This window comes from Sinohyriopsis cumingii, chromosome 12 (assembly GCF_028554795.1).
Source record: "Sinohyriopsis cumingii isolate HCF-2022 chromosome 12, ASM2855479v2, whole genome shotgun sequence".
Taxonomy (NCBI): domain Eukaryota; kingdom Metazoa; phylum Mollusca; class Bivalvia; order Unionida; family Unionidae; genus Sinohyriopsis; species Sinohyriopsis cumingii.
The window spans coordinates 55,101,917-55,117,147 of NC_142972.1; the positions used below are offsets into that span (position 1 = coordinate 55,101,917).

A 15,231-nucleotide genomic window follows, 5' to 3' on the forward strand; every position below is an offset into this window, starting at 1 on the left:
GTACATAGTGAGGGTGCAAAAGGTAATTTTTATACATTGTTTTACTTCGCTACGTTGATCATAGGTGAACGTTTAAGCAAAATTATACCTCGTCTGACTCTTCTGCCATTCTTCTCACATTGTCAATGAATTCCTGACCTTTGAACTTCTGCACAAACGGGCATTGTGGGAACCAACGAGCGTGTTCGATCCAGGGGTCATCCTCTGGATCCCAATTCTTGAGACCTCCATCACAGGCAAAACATCTCACCACATCCTGGAGACCTGTAGAAGTAAAACTTTATTATCATTCTTGCTATAGGCCAATGGATGTTTATACCAAAGGGCGATGTCGTACATTTAGTACTCAGAGGGTACAAATACATTCATTAAAGGTAATAAGTGAAGATTGGATGTGCAATAGACAACTCAGAGCACACCAAATATTGTTCGTCATTTTGTGGCTTTGTCGCAACACACAATCTTTGAATGGTTTATAATTTGCAAAAACGTCTTTGTTCATCATGGGCAAATATTTTCAACTGTTATCTTCAACGGACAAGTTCAGGAGCATGGTTTTCGTATAGTCGTCTATTGATACTGTTTGAAGACGCATACTTTAGTTGGGAATAGTGTAATTTTTTACACGAGTCAATTCAGATTTTCTCTGATATCATATATTAAAATTTAGCAAATCAGTTGAAAATCAGTTTTATAGGACTGAATTAGGAACTTATCGAAAGGACGAAGATACCTGGATAATTACAGAAATATGATTTACCGGTATAATAAAACCCTGCCTGAGCAACTTGTTCTGGTCTTTGTGTCATTGATGGCGGCCATTTTGAAAAGGTCGATAGGCGCAAACTATAAGACAGATACTGCGGACTTCTGATGTGGTCACTAGCTGTAAAATATGGGAAAGAGTTGCCACCGGTGGCTCCCCCTGGAAATCAATTAACTAAAGAGTAATTCCCTCTGAGAAAAAATAGCAACGTTGAATATTTAAGCACAAACGATAAATCTAAATTTAAAATCTTGAAGTTGAAATGGAAAATCTGAATAAGTTTTGAAAATTATCTCTCAATTATAATAGAATTAAATAAATTTTAGATGTATGAGCGTAGATCAGCTCTCTTCGTGCTGAGTTCCAACATCTCCTCACACAAATCCTGAGTTCTGAAATTGCAAGAAATGGCCTGTCCACACAATCACTTCTTTCTACTAACTACTGAGTGTTATGTTGTTTCATCGCTCACGTTTTGTGCGTAGAATTCCCCATTCTACAAAACTGTATAACCTTTCCAATACTCAAGAAATTTAGTGACCAATACTGCAAGCATTATTTGACTGTATTCCTTGTTAATCGTGTATCGGCGAAAATAATGATATTTTCTAAGAGTCTAATGAATGAATATACTGATTGTATTTCCACGTGATCGTATTTAATTAAGAATAATGTGATTGGGTGGGACATCATGCTGCATGTCTGCGGCATGACGTCCCAGTGCTAGACGTCACTATAAACTACCACATTGCAAGCGTAGCGATATGACTGAATTTTTTTTTAAAGCTACGTGAAAATCATAATCTCTCTCTCTGTCTCTCTCTCACACACACACATTTAATTAAAATACCAGTGGTTAAAGACATACAATCCTAAACGGACATAATAAATAACCCCCTTTTCATAAAGTATCGGTTACTGCAAAGGGTTTACGTTTCTTGATGTAGTCCATTAGCGCTATTCCATGACATTGGAAATAAAACCTTGAATTTGATGTACTTGATTGTGTTTTTATATCTTGTTGAATAAATATCGTTAACTTTTCTCTGTAAAAGGCTACTAACTGAGGATATATGTTACCAGGCAAGTCAGAACTCTTCACTATTATTCGGATGAATATATCTAAAGGCATTTAGTGGAAATAGCATGTGACATAAAATATGTTAGAGTTATGCTGGGGCTGTTTTATTTCCATGAACTTTCTCTATAATATTTGAGAAATATTCGCTAAAATTTTGTGTTACTTCACTAACCATATAGTCCTCTTACGCCCTCCCCCAGGGAAACAACAACAAAAACAATAAACAAAAGAACGAAGCAACAATTCGAAAGGTTCTTTTATCCAGAAGATTTGCATTGTTTCAGCAACTTAAGGTTACTTTTTTCCAGCTGATAGGAATATGTGCACAGCAGCATACAATAGTATTAAACATTCTGGTATTTCTATAATTTGCATAATAGGCCTAAACGCTACATATATTTGCATATATTAGTTAAACATACATAGATAAAAATATATCGGGTATTTATATATGCAGATATGTACGTATACGTTACAGTGGTAGTGTGAGTAGAAGATTAGGTAGACCTGTATGCTCATGGATGGACAGAAGAATGTTGGATATATAAACAATGGCTTTACACATTTTAGGTGTAATTATACTAAAGAATTTAGATAGATGAAGTTAGAGACACCATTAATGACATGCCAACAGAAGATTTTGTATTGGGATTTACATTTTCTGGTGCGTTCGAAACGCTTGTTTTTATAGACATTTAATTTGATACTTATGTTTACAAAATGCGACGAACCATTGATGGATGAGCTTGAAAAATGCTCCCTTCCTGATATCTTCCCACTCAATCTGATTTGTGCCTGAAATATATACGTTTCATTAAAAAATTAATCATAGATAGTAGATGAAGCAATTGAAAGAATTTATTCACATATACAGAAATATTTAAAAGTATATGTTCGATATCTTGTGTGTTGACTTCAGTTCTGAGAAGAAATCACTAAGAAATAACGTATACTATGCGATAATGTTGTAACATGATGCAGAAATTTATATATCTGAAGAATAATTGTGGGTTGGAAATATAAACCACAAACCCTGAATTAAAAATATAAGCTACTCATGCTGTGTTAGTGCTTATGTAAAATTGCAATAAATAATATACACATCATCAATGGTACTTACTAAATTACTTTTAGATGACCTCAATCATTGATGCTTTGTAAAAACTAAAACACTGTACAAATGATATATAAACTAGCATCTCATTCTAATCTAGAACAGTTGAGCTCAATACATAAAACGCCAAATAGAGATAAAAAAAAGACTGTCGATGTAGCTAAAGTAAAGACGCTAAACACATTTCAATTTTCCAGTGGCTTCTCCACAATCTATTTACACACACAAACACACACACACACACACACAGAGAAAGAGAGAGAGAGGGATAGAGCATGCTTATCTGATCACACAATTGTGATACAAAGCCGAATCATGTGTACTGACCTGTTAAAATACAATGGAACATGAAATGTAGTACGAATACTTTTCGTCTTTACATTTCATCGATATAGCCAACAAGTAGGTGGTATTATTAACAACACTTACCAGACACCTTAAACGAAACTAGCAGAGTGACAGGTAAACATTTCAACAGAAAACAAACAAACAAACAAAACCTAGAAAGAAGCACAGTAAGCCAACATTTCTCTTCCTCCAGTCACACTTTCAGTGATGTATGCCTAACTTATATCGCCAATTACTGAAAAGAGGACAGAACTGTGAGATATAAAGAAACGTATTGGATTTGCCCTCTGTGAACACTTGAAACTAGCGGCTTAATTCAAAACAAATGGAAGAGGGCAATATAATCCGTAGGGATAACAAGAAATTTCAAAGTTACCAGAACCACATTTTCCTGTTATAATTTGCTTTCTTAAACCATGATGTCAACTTCCACTGTTTCGTTAAATCAAGTGTAGCAAATGAAAATTTTATTTTGGTTTATCGTATCTGATAATGTTACGTTACAACTTTGTTGTATTTCTTTAGAACACACTTTTGCGAGTTTAAAGTAATCACCAGTTCAGCAAAATAGTATATCAAGAACACAATTTTAATTGGATTGTTGTGGACAGCTTTATAGATGGCAGAAGCTTTTCATTGGTGACCTACCTTTTTCCGCTGGAACTTAGACTCCTTTGTTGTGTGTGTGTGTGTTGTGGATTTTAACGTAGCTTTAAAAATTGTTTCAGCCATATAGCTATGATGTCTGAAGCGTGGCAGTTTATAGTGATGTCTAGCACTGGGGCATCATGCAGCAGACATGTATCATGATGTCCCACCCAGTCGTATTATCCTAACACCAGGCTGACCAGTCCTAACACTAACCTCTTAATGCTGAGCGTCAAGCAAGGCAGCTGTTAGTACCATTTTATAAGTCTTCGGTATGAATCCGCCAGGGTTCAAACCCGCGACCGAGGCGGTCGCTCTAACCACATTGTAAAGTTTATGTAAATCCATCCAGATATTATGTATATTCTATAAAGTAATTATATTTTATGTGTTTTGTTGATGTCTTGATTGGTGACCACTCTGGTGTCAGGATAATGTGATTGGGTGGGACATGACATCACATGTCTGCGGCATGATGGCCCAGCGCTATGTATGTATGTATGTATGTATACCACATACAGTACAAATAAGACGGCTTTTAATGTGGTATATCAAGCTGCATGCAGTCCACTCATTAATCATTTATAACGTATGAACATAGCGATAACAAGCAGTAATAATTCCCGTTTTTTAAATGAATTTAATGTGGTACAGAATTTCATCGCAATCTTTTCTGCTTTCCTTTCCGCCTCTCCTCTCACGTATAAGGGACAAAATACGCAGAAATTCGGAAAGAGAGAGAAACGATTTGGTCTGGATGAAAACCTTGAAACTGAACTAACACCAAGTAACCTAGAAGAATTAGGTTCGTCGTAACGGTACGTGTGCACTCTCGTTGGGATTTATCTACAATGTTTATATAAACAATGATACAAAGTTGTATACCCTGTTGTCTTTATACAGTAAATGTCTCGGTTACCTGGTACACATACCGTGATGTACTTAATGTTTTATTGTACTCTCTCTCTCTCTCTCTCTCTCTCATCGAAGCAAGATATGGGTGGAAATGTATGAAAGGCACAGAACTACATTTTGTAGCGGACACAGAGAGACGGAATATGATGAGTACATTCACTCGGTCAATACAATGATACACCATTCGTTTAAATATAACCCGCTTATGGTGCACAAATGTGTCCCAAAAAAATGCTTACTTTGTATTGATTCAGAGTGTTTAAACCCAGAAGCGTCTCAAGAAATTGACAATCCGGTGATTCTTTGATGTGCTCTAATAGGGGGTCTTTGTCAGGTCTCCAATTTTGCTGCTCCAATCCACACTGAAAGCATTGCACTTCATCCGCTTTGCCTGCAGAAAACATCGGTTTTTAACCTTCTGAAATTTTGCATGTTCTTTCATCTTGAAGTTTCTTGTTGTACATTTTAAACATGACCGTATATAGGAGAAAAAGGTAACATTGTCCTTCCTGATATTTTCTAACTGCTGGAACTGCTACAGCTGATATTACCATTAATAATAATGGAAACAATTCGAACTTTGTTTGCAAATGAAATTTTCAAATTGTTTCAATCATACAAACTGTAGTCTTTAATAAAAGAGGGATTATTTTTCAATATTCGATAATACTAACAATATAAGTGGCTGAAAATTGACAGGTAATATATTCAGCTAATATCAGAATAGATGTTACACCCACCTGTATAAAATAGTCCTGTCCTAGCCATCTCATTGGTGTCAAGGTTGCGAAACTCTCGGAAAGTGGCATATGATGCTCTTCTTGCATCATAAGTACTGTATCTTGGATATTTCGGAGAGCGCTGCCGATTTCCTATCCGTTCTTGTGCACCATGAACAGGTGGAGGAATTGAACCCGAGCTGGACGCCTCCTCCAGTAGTCCTAAATGAGTCGGGTTGTCGCTACTCACTGTAGCATTGTGCGCAGCATAATCCCTTGAGTGAGGTTGGTGGGATGGCCGAGAAGCTGTAGGCACAGCTAAAGAGCCTGGTCCGGCACAATCAGGCACAATTTCTCCTAATGCTGACGGTGCTCCGTAAGGGTCAATGTTGCTGCTCACTACATCCATGAGAGAGGCGGGATTTCTATTATTGGTGCGAAATACGGGACGACTTGATATTGTAAACATTATTTCTAACTTTGGACAGTAGGTTTTACTTTTTAATTCTTTCATCTTCCTCCGAGGTAGTAAAACAGTTATTCCCTTTCGCATTTGCTTTAAACTGATGACATCTTTTACCTGATTCGTTGATTTGGTCTTTTCTTTCAAATTGTTTGTAACTGCATCGTTTTCAATATCAAATATTGTTCCGTATTTATTCGAAAGATCTTGAAAGATTTGAACCAAACTATCTGTATTGTCTGTAACATACACACGCTTATTGTCCACTAAGACAACGTTCCGATGTTGTTGATTCAAACTGCAAAGACATTTACGAACTGACGGAAATATCTTGTAACTGTTGTTCGTCATATGTGCTTGAACTTCATGGGTAGAAAAAGACCCCGGGAAGTAGTGAATTTTTTCAAACAGTTTATCGATAATGATTGCGCCATTTTGGATCATTTCAAAATTTTCTGTACAAATCTTCATCCTATGATTCTTTTTGGCATCTTTCAAATGTAATACTACAACGTTGCAGTCCATTAACCTCGCCATTGTGAATCAGAATAATAATAAGCTCTTTTTATATCTCAAGAAACATTCAAATTCAGGGCAAAAATTGTGTTGTTCGTGCATTAATGGACACTTTTAATTCACTGTCTTGTCTAACGCATCCTTGGATTTACTCACATGTGAAAGTTTGTCTTCTAAATGACATTTGATGTACCAGCGCACTTGTTCTCCCAAAGTATTTCTGAATAAAATAAAAATAAATGAATACATCAAAAATATTAAGAAGCATTTCTGATAAAATATACTTCATGTAGTACATGATGTGACTCACGGGTTTTGAAATCAGCAATTGTAAATCACCCCCAAACAGATCTCCGCGATTTGATTTAGACCGTGTATAAAGGTTATGCTGTTTTCAGAGAAACATGCACACACATGCACACACACATGTACGTATGCATGTATGTATGTGTGTGTGAGTGTGTGTGTGTGTGTGTGCATGTATGTCTGTCTGTGTGTGTGTGTGTATTTGGATCATTATTGCATATAACTTCCTTCAAATATAATCATCTTTTTCAAAGCATTTTGTTCCATTCAATATTTGCCTAAAAACTTTGAGAAACATTATATTTTATTGCGGTAAGTATTACGGTGGGATTGGGGTACAAGTTATCACAACCTAGAAATAATCTTTCCCAATGGAATGTTGTACATACTATACGGGTGGCGTCATGGAGAGAGAGAGAGAGAGAGAGAGAGAGAGAGAGAGAGAGACTTCGACCTTGGCAGGAACAAGTAAAGTATAGTATTGTGACTTAATAGAGCTAGAGATGCCTTGAAATATTTAAATGGAAAAGGTGAAAACAATATAGTATTTGATTTCTGAGCAGTTAGATAAAAGGCTTGTTCTTTTATATAAATTTGAATTATTTGAAACAAAAGCGAATTTTCATTGAACATAATAACAGAATATCTATGGTCAGTGTTAGTGAAAACTAATTAAATATATGAACCTGCTTTATATGTTTTCACAAATATATATATATATATATATATATATATATATATATATATATATATATATATATATATATATATATATATGATTTGATAAACACCGTATACTAACAGTTTGATGCAATTCAAATTAGTTGCCATCTAGGCCACTTACTTATATAGATATTCTACTTGCTAAAACCCAACATATCTGTTGCTATTGGTATCTAGATTTCTTCTAGCCGATTATTGCTATTTCACTATGAAGATACTGTGAGGTTACTATGGAGGATGTACTTGCCTCACACCAATAGCTGGATTATTGCTATTTCACTATGAAGATACTGTGAGGTTACTATGGAGGATGTACTTGCCTAACACCAATAGCTGGATTATTGCTATTTCACTATGAAGATACTGTGAGGTTACTATGGAGGATGTACTTGCCTCACACCAATAGCTGGATTATTGCTATTTCACTATGAAGATACTGTGAAGTTACTATGGAGGAGGTTCTTGCCTCACACCAATAGATGGTTTATTTTAGATACTCAGTGTAAGCATAAGAAAAGTCCATAGAAAAACTAAATTTATAACTTGATAAAACTTTCTAAACTAATTATAGTTTTTCAATCCCGTTAATGTGAAGATGTATTTCCGGTTCTAAAAATCAATAAAAGACAAAGCATGCGTCCTGTCTTTTAGTTGCCTCTCACTTGGCCAGGGACTCGGTATATAGAAAGGAAAAAATGATCTACTCTTTTCACAACTTTCACGTTATAAAAAAAACAATATTGCTATCCTGTTTTGAGGGAATGATTTTTTTTTGTACAAAGAAAAAGTGGCAAGCTAGTCGAAAGAAACATCATAACAAGAAGTTATGCGTACTTTCATATTGCAGGACCGGTGAACCATGAACAAACAATATACGTGCATGCTGCATAGACCGAAAAGTTGAATATTTACCATAATATACATTGGGCTCAAGCATTATGACCAATACAATTTCCGTTTATTTTACACTATAGCTCTTCCTTTCATTACTGACTATAGACGGTTGATGGCATATGCGTAACATTGACACATTTCTCATTAAGGCTTCTGTGTGATATATGAATGTCTGATGTCAAATTTACAGTGATGTTTCTATGTTAGAAAATAATTCGGTGTACGGAAACTTGTATTCTCCATTTCCACGTATATATGGCCCGCGAGATGCCATATCCATAACTTTTCTCAAGACGGTTCCACTGGCGGTATTAAAGATTACGGTATGTTTAGTTACGATTTCGCTAAAATGTCTATCTGCTCCTGTAGAGTTAAATTACTTTCAGGAAAGAGTGACTACACGATATCTAATGTTTTGTGTGTGTTATAATGAACTAAGAATAATATTTATTAAATAGGATCCAAGAACATGACACCTACAGAGGAAGGAAACAAAATACATCATAATCTCCAGTACTGTCTTATACAAAGTAATGTAAGCCGAAGACATTCTACTGTGTTCTGATGCAAATGTTTCTAACTTGGAGGTGCATAAAGTTGTCATCTACCTGCAGTGACTTCTCCATACAGCAGATAGAGATATTGGGAAATACGACAAAGAAACTAGTATAATTAGGTTACGTACATAGAAAGAAACTTAAAATAATAGGTCGTTAAATGCACCAATAAAACATAAACCAGTTGTTTCCAAGGTTACAAAGACAGTTTGTTTTACACAAATTCGATGTCGCATGAACCTGCCTAATATAAAATTCTTAAAAAATGGATTCCGAAAGTGAGATCATGGAGCTCCATGTTTTTGTATAACTACAATAAATCAAAACATAAGAATACAATTCATTGACACTGACATTTAATGGATACTGATAACAAAACATACCCAGTGGAAATGCAATCCCTGTCTCAATCTGATGATTTTAAAAATAAATTGTGTACTAAATAGCTAGATACAATTGAAATAGTTGACATCAAGACAGATTTTTTTTTGATATTCAAATATTCTATTTCCCCTGAACCCATCGTAAGTACTAATGCAGGTGGCTTTCTTCCTAGCTGACAACTGATATTTCACCGGCTAGATACTATGAAGTAACCAGGGAAGGTGTAAACGCGTTACATGCCGATATATTTCGTTCGATCCCAAATACTCTCTGATTTTCTTGAGACCTTCTCTCTAACCCGTTAAAGGTCGTGTCATGTTTTATACATAACTATATGCTTAGAAGACAGACAAAACAACACCAAAGGGAAAGAACTCTTACTACCATTTCGTTTAAAAAATATTATATCACATTATAATTCCTGCCGTTTTGTTGAGTCCTTTGAATTATTTATATTGCATACTAATCTTTCTAAATTCTACTGATTGAATCGGTACTTCTAATATATTTTAGTTGCTTTGTAAGTTGCGTTACCGTAATTTGAATACTTTGACCTCTTTATAAACTAAAATGTAAGTTAAAAGTTACTAACATAGTTGAAACGTGAAACCATTTTTCTGGTCGAAATACATTTTCACTCTACAATACATTACCTCCACATGATTCTGCGTTTTTGTGTCCTATGTAAAAGCTCTACGACACTTGACACAATATTTACACACATAGTACATGATCAATAGCGAAATCACCTTGGTGGTCGGAAGTCTGAGTCAAAGACGATACAGATGGAGACACCCGGAACATCCATGTCGTCTCTCTCTCTCTCTCTCTCTCTCTCTGTGTTTTGTGTGTCAGTTGCGGTCGGGTCATTTTCTTCCGTTTCGATTTATGTCAATAAAATACATACAAGAGAAGCACGAGCTCTGTCTTGGGATAAAGTGCCTTTCTTATACAGAATTGGCGATGTGAGGAGTACCATGGTTTACGATATTCATCCAGTTTTATACGCCCATTCTTGGCAAAGTTATCATATTTGAGACAGTGACCTATATATCAGCAGCTCTCGGGAGGCAGACCCAAGCAAAATTGCGTCTGCATTCATTCTTGTGACGTCTCTTCCCTTCGTTACAAACATAAGAGTATCGTATTCTTTGTAAATTTTAGATGTTGTCATCTTTGTCCTCTGAAGAGTTTAAATTCTTTTCTCGCCAGCTATGCCAGCATAATAATAATAAGTATCCGAAACCACTGTAGCCAATATATCTGAAATTCACAAAAGTTGAATTCCTATTCTGTCAAATTATAAAATATACATTGTCATGGATTGTTACATCTTTGTGATAAATTTATATATAATAATTATAAAAATGCTGGAATAATATGATTCGTATTAGTTGTCTTTTTGACACACATGTTACTGGATCAAAATTGCTAGGTTAAGTTAGTATATATGTGTATTTACAGAGAGAGAGAGAGAGAGAGAGAGAGAGAGAGAATTATAGTGCACATATCACAACTTGTGTTATCATCTTCCTACTTTCCTACTTTATTTTTTAGCCATGTTTCCTTCTGCCCAACCATGCATACCTTTATGAATAAATCTAGGTCAAAAATATACACGAATGCATAAAATACTTATATATATGTGCACATGTATAAACATGTACACTAATAATACAGTAAAACGTCGCTAGACAAGGTCGTGTATATATACAATTGCCTTTTCAATCCTGTTTTTTTTTCACATTGTACTCGACCTACCAGTCATGACAGCATGATTTATCCATATTTAATGTTTCAAAGACGCTGTCTTTGTCTTGAACATGAAACCTATTATACGTTTTATATTTACTGAATATGAACCCAGATTTATGAAGACAGTTTTTCACTCGTTAACGAAGATTTGTTCAAAATAGAACAATGTATACTATCAAACAGAGGAAATACAATAATGTTCCCTTGAACTGAAGAGTAATTATTGTTCTGATCGAGAGTATTTTAATACAATCCAGAAATGTTTTGATAATAACCATATCATACATCACCCATTATGATAGTTTATAATAATTACATTTTCTTTTAATTCTTTTTGGATCTAGCATTTGGCGAGGAGGATATAAAATATCGTAGTGCAAAATGACGGCAACGTTAGTGCATGACAATACCGCCGTTGGATTGTTCTGAAACTGCTAGCATCGTAGCAAGGTGGAAAGGATGGATACGCGCATTTAAGTTGTATGCCACTAGGAACGCACTCATGGATGACCAAAAAAGAGCAATGTTGTTGCATACTGCTGGTATGGATGCGCAAAACATATTTTTTACACTTGCTGAAGAGGATGGTGATGACGCTTAGAAGAGGTTGTGAGCACACTTCAGAAGCTACAAGCAAATGTGCCGTACGAAAGACATTCTCTTCGAACTATGTCTCAGCAGCCAAATGAAACAATATAACAATTCATAACAAGACTGCGCGTAAAGGCCTACACCAGTTTTTTATCTAGTAAAATATGTATCTTTGATCATAATACCTTAGGAGAAATACTAATACCTCGCAAATCCAGTCTCCCAAATGTTACTTTTAGCTAAAGGGAGCTAAAAGATGTCTGCCTATCTATGTGACGGTCAGGAAGAAGTAATCTCCACAAAAGTATGAGACTTGGCGGCAAAGACTATGAAACTATCAGTTACTATTAGAGTAGAAGCATTCCCTCCATGGATATAACTCCGAGGAGGCTGGGAGGGAGTATGTTCATAATGACTGGGTAAGTAGTCTCGGATGAAACGTAATTTACTAGGAATAATTGGTTTCTTCTTCAAATACGTTACCCAATCATTATTCCTTACGAGATAAGGTAAGCGGTAGAGGGAGTAATATCCCCTTACCCAGGAGATATTGTGTCCGGTCCCCTACGGTATTTGAGACAGCTACTAGGTAACCCAACTGGAGGAGAATCCATTTGTTAGGGCGCATATTTAAAGTCCCCCTACGCAAATCCAGGTGAAGTCGTGAAACCGCGTCTTAAGCAGTTGTCGACTGACCTGGAAGGTTGACCTGTTAAGCTGCGAAGATAGGTCCTACCAGATCGAATAAGGCCTCTAGGATGACAGATAAAGAATAGAGAAAGTGAACTCCGATCTTCATCCCACAGCCTGAATGATGTCGGTTAACCAACAATTCCAGTCTTATGCTAGATTGGTGGCCATTGCTCGACTCTCGTGAGCCGAAATGCGTAATACGTTCATTTGAGCTGGGGTCATTTCCATAAATGCTAAACCTAAAACCAACTTACTCCAAGACGAAACAGTCTTTTTTAATATATCCTCATGTCCTTTTAGAAGAAGTAGAAAGAGGCCTGATCCTCATCGACGCTACGGCTCGTTTCTATTAAGGTACCGCATAAAAGTCCGGACTTGGTCCTGTAGGTGGCCTTCGTTTGATGTTTCCAGATGAGACAGAGGATGCATGACAAAAGTCTAGCTACCCCTGGAAGGGAGACTGTTCTTGGCGATGAAAGAGAATGCTGTCATGAGTAAGACTGTCTGTCATAGCAAACACCATGACAAAGCAGTTATTGTAGGGAAACGTGCACAAGAGATGCCCTTGAAAATGGTTCACATGTGTCATTTTCAGCCTGATTCATACTCAATATAAGTTTCACACTGAGCATAGGGTTTACGTTTTTGGCCGTGATTAATCAAAGATGGCTAGTTGGTCAGAAAAGTCTTTGTTTTGTCGGATATACTCTCTCTTGTGATGGCGACAGGTCTCAGCGATCATGGGGCTGTAAGCCTTTATTGTACTCGGTGCAAACCTTTTCTCTTCGAGGAGCCAGAAGAGGCAATTAGTTGTCTGCGGTATTGGTGCCTGGAGAGGGAGGATATGTTCGTTGGCACACCAATGGATGCAAATGTGCCATTAGCATTCTTTCAGAGTGAGGGGCTTCGTGCCTAGGCGATTCTCTCTTCGACTGGTTTCAAGAATTGTTTAAGTCTTATGGCCTGTTTGATACGATATAGAAAGTGCAGGTTTAGGAGCCCCGGATAGGGAGGAAACAACTTCCGTCGTAGATGTTTGAGTAGAGGAGGGAAAACCCGAGTTCCCGATGAGTTCCGATGCAAGACTGATGAGGTCGTTGATACACGACTTCCCCCATCTGAGTAGTCTGATGAGGATTAGGCGACCGTCTGATTTCCATGCGTTTGTATCACGTTTGGATTCAGATATTTTGGAGGGTAGGCGCTTGCGTTTGTGTTGCTCAAATAAAACGATAGGGCGTGGGCTGTGTAAAACTTAGGGTCTGGGACGGGAGAGACAAATTGTGTGAGTTTGGCATTCTAATATGGTACAGATGTGATTGAAATCCGAGGGATGAAGATATCATTCCTTCTGTACTAGTCAATTGTTCCGTGACTAAGAGTCGGTCAGTACGTCGATGTTCCCCGGGATATGGCGAACATATATACGGATTTGTTGATGACAATACCACTTCAGAAAGTCCCACACCATGACACATAGGTTTGTTGACTTCGGTCCTCCTTGTCGTTGGAGATAAGTCACGACTATTTGATTTGGTTCTTCCTTGTCGTTTGAAATACGTCACTACTGTAGAGTTATCAGACAGAATGAGAACTCCCTTGCCATGCAAATATTCCTGCCACCGGTGAAAGGCTTACATAATTTTCGTCCTCTCCAGAATTATTTATATGAATATATCATTCACGTGGACATCATGCACCACTGGTTTCAAGAAACGACAGTATTATCTGAGCTGCCCAGCTTCACCCACTCGCATCAGTACAGACTGTAATATCGGGCAGTTGTATATGTATACCCGCCTTGAGCCAACTCAATTTGTTCCCAATTACGCAAATAGTGCCTCAGTTGGGTGCAGATGGTGAGAGGATGGTCCAGTGGATAAACTTGAGAACTAAATTTACGCGAAAGGAACAGTTGCAATGAGCAAATAAGAAGGTGACCTAGGACGATGAGGTCCGATGCCGCGTTGTGCAAGCCTAGTAAGCAAATGCATTCCTTTGCGGACAGAATTTTTCTCGACAGTAATGTACTACCATGGTTCGTATTTTAATGCCCCATCCTGAGGGAGACTAGATATGTTGCTTGGGCATAGAACTTCACACCTAGGTGAGAAGAATGTTGAGATGGTAATAAGTCGGAAGTTTCCTTGTTCATGAAAAGTCCAGATTGATAGCAAGGGTTATCATATCTTATTTGATCTAACACATTTATGTTCCTACAGGATGTCGTCTAGGTAACTTGATGTTGCCGAAATAGAAATGGTAGGAACACGCTCTATTACTCGATTAGCCAGACGAGTGAACACCCAGAGGCCGATATTGATCCCTAATGAAGTGCCCTGAATTGGTATAAGATGTTATAGGCGAATAGTAGGATCGTCCCGGAAGCCTTTTGAATAGAGATATGTAGGCATGCGCCGTTGAAGTTTACACTAATGGCAAAGTCTCCCTCATGGATGGCGTTCAAAATGCGCTGTGGTGTTTCCAGTGGAACCATATTACATGAATGATTGGATTGAGTGCACCTAGTACGATGACGAAACGTAGAGTTTCGTTTGCCTTTGGAACTAAGAAAAGCATGGTACAAACGATATGACGGTCTTCAGAAGTTCGTGTCCTATGAGTGGTCTTTATCTCCTTTTGTTGATTTCATGTGCTATCCCTGTATCGAAGCTGTGGTTGTGGGAGGGAGAAACATGTCTCCTTGATGGCTTGCTTGCAGGCTTCATCCATCTGGACATTAAAATAAGGTTAGAAG

The 15,231-nt window shown here is 37.1% G+C and overlaps 1 protein-coding gene across 3 annotated transcripts in view; it reads right to left on the reverse strand.

Moving 5' to 3' along the window:
* Nucleotides 1-15,231, reverse strand: part of LOC149786489 (uncharacterized) — a 72,421-nt gene that overhangs the window by 14,267 nt on the left and 42,923 nt on the right. For 2 of the 3 annotated variants that reach the window (XM_089976952.1, XM_089976951.1), the window contains exons 2-6: nt 5,613-6,790; nt 5,112-5,263; nt 2,579-2,642; nt 761-925; nt 89-264 (exon numbers count right to left, since the gene is read on the reverse strand). In XM_089976952.1, coding sequence (XP_089833078.1) covers nt 89-264; nt 761-925; nt 2,579-2,642; nt 5,112-5,263; nt 5,613-6,591 — 1,536 coding nt within the window. In that variant the 5' untranslated portion in view covers nt 6,592-6,790. The remainder of the gene's footprint in view (nt 1-88; nt 265-760; nt 926-2,578; nt 2,643-5,111; nt 5,264-5,612; nt 6,791-15,231) is intronic. The other variant, XM_089976953.1, reaches the window with a different exon arrangement.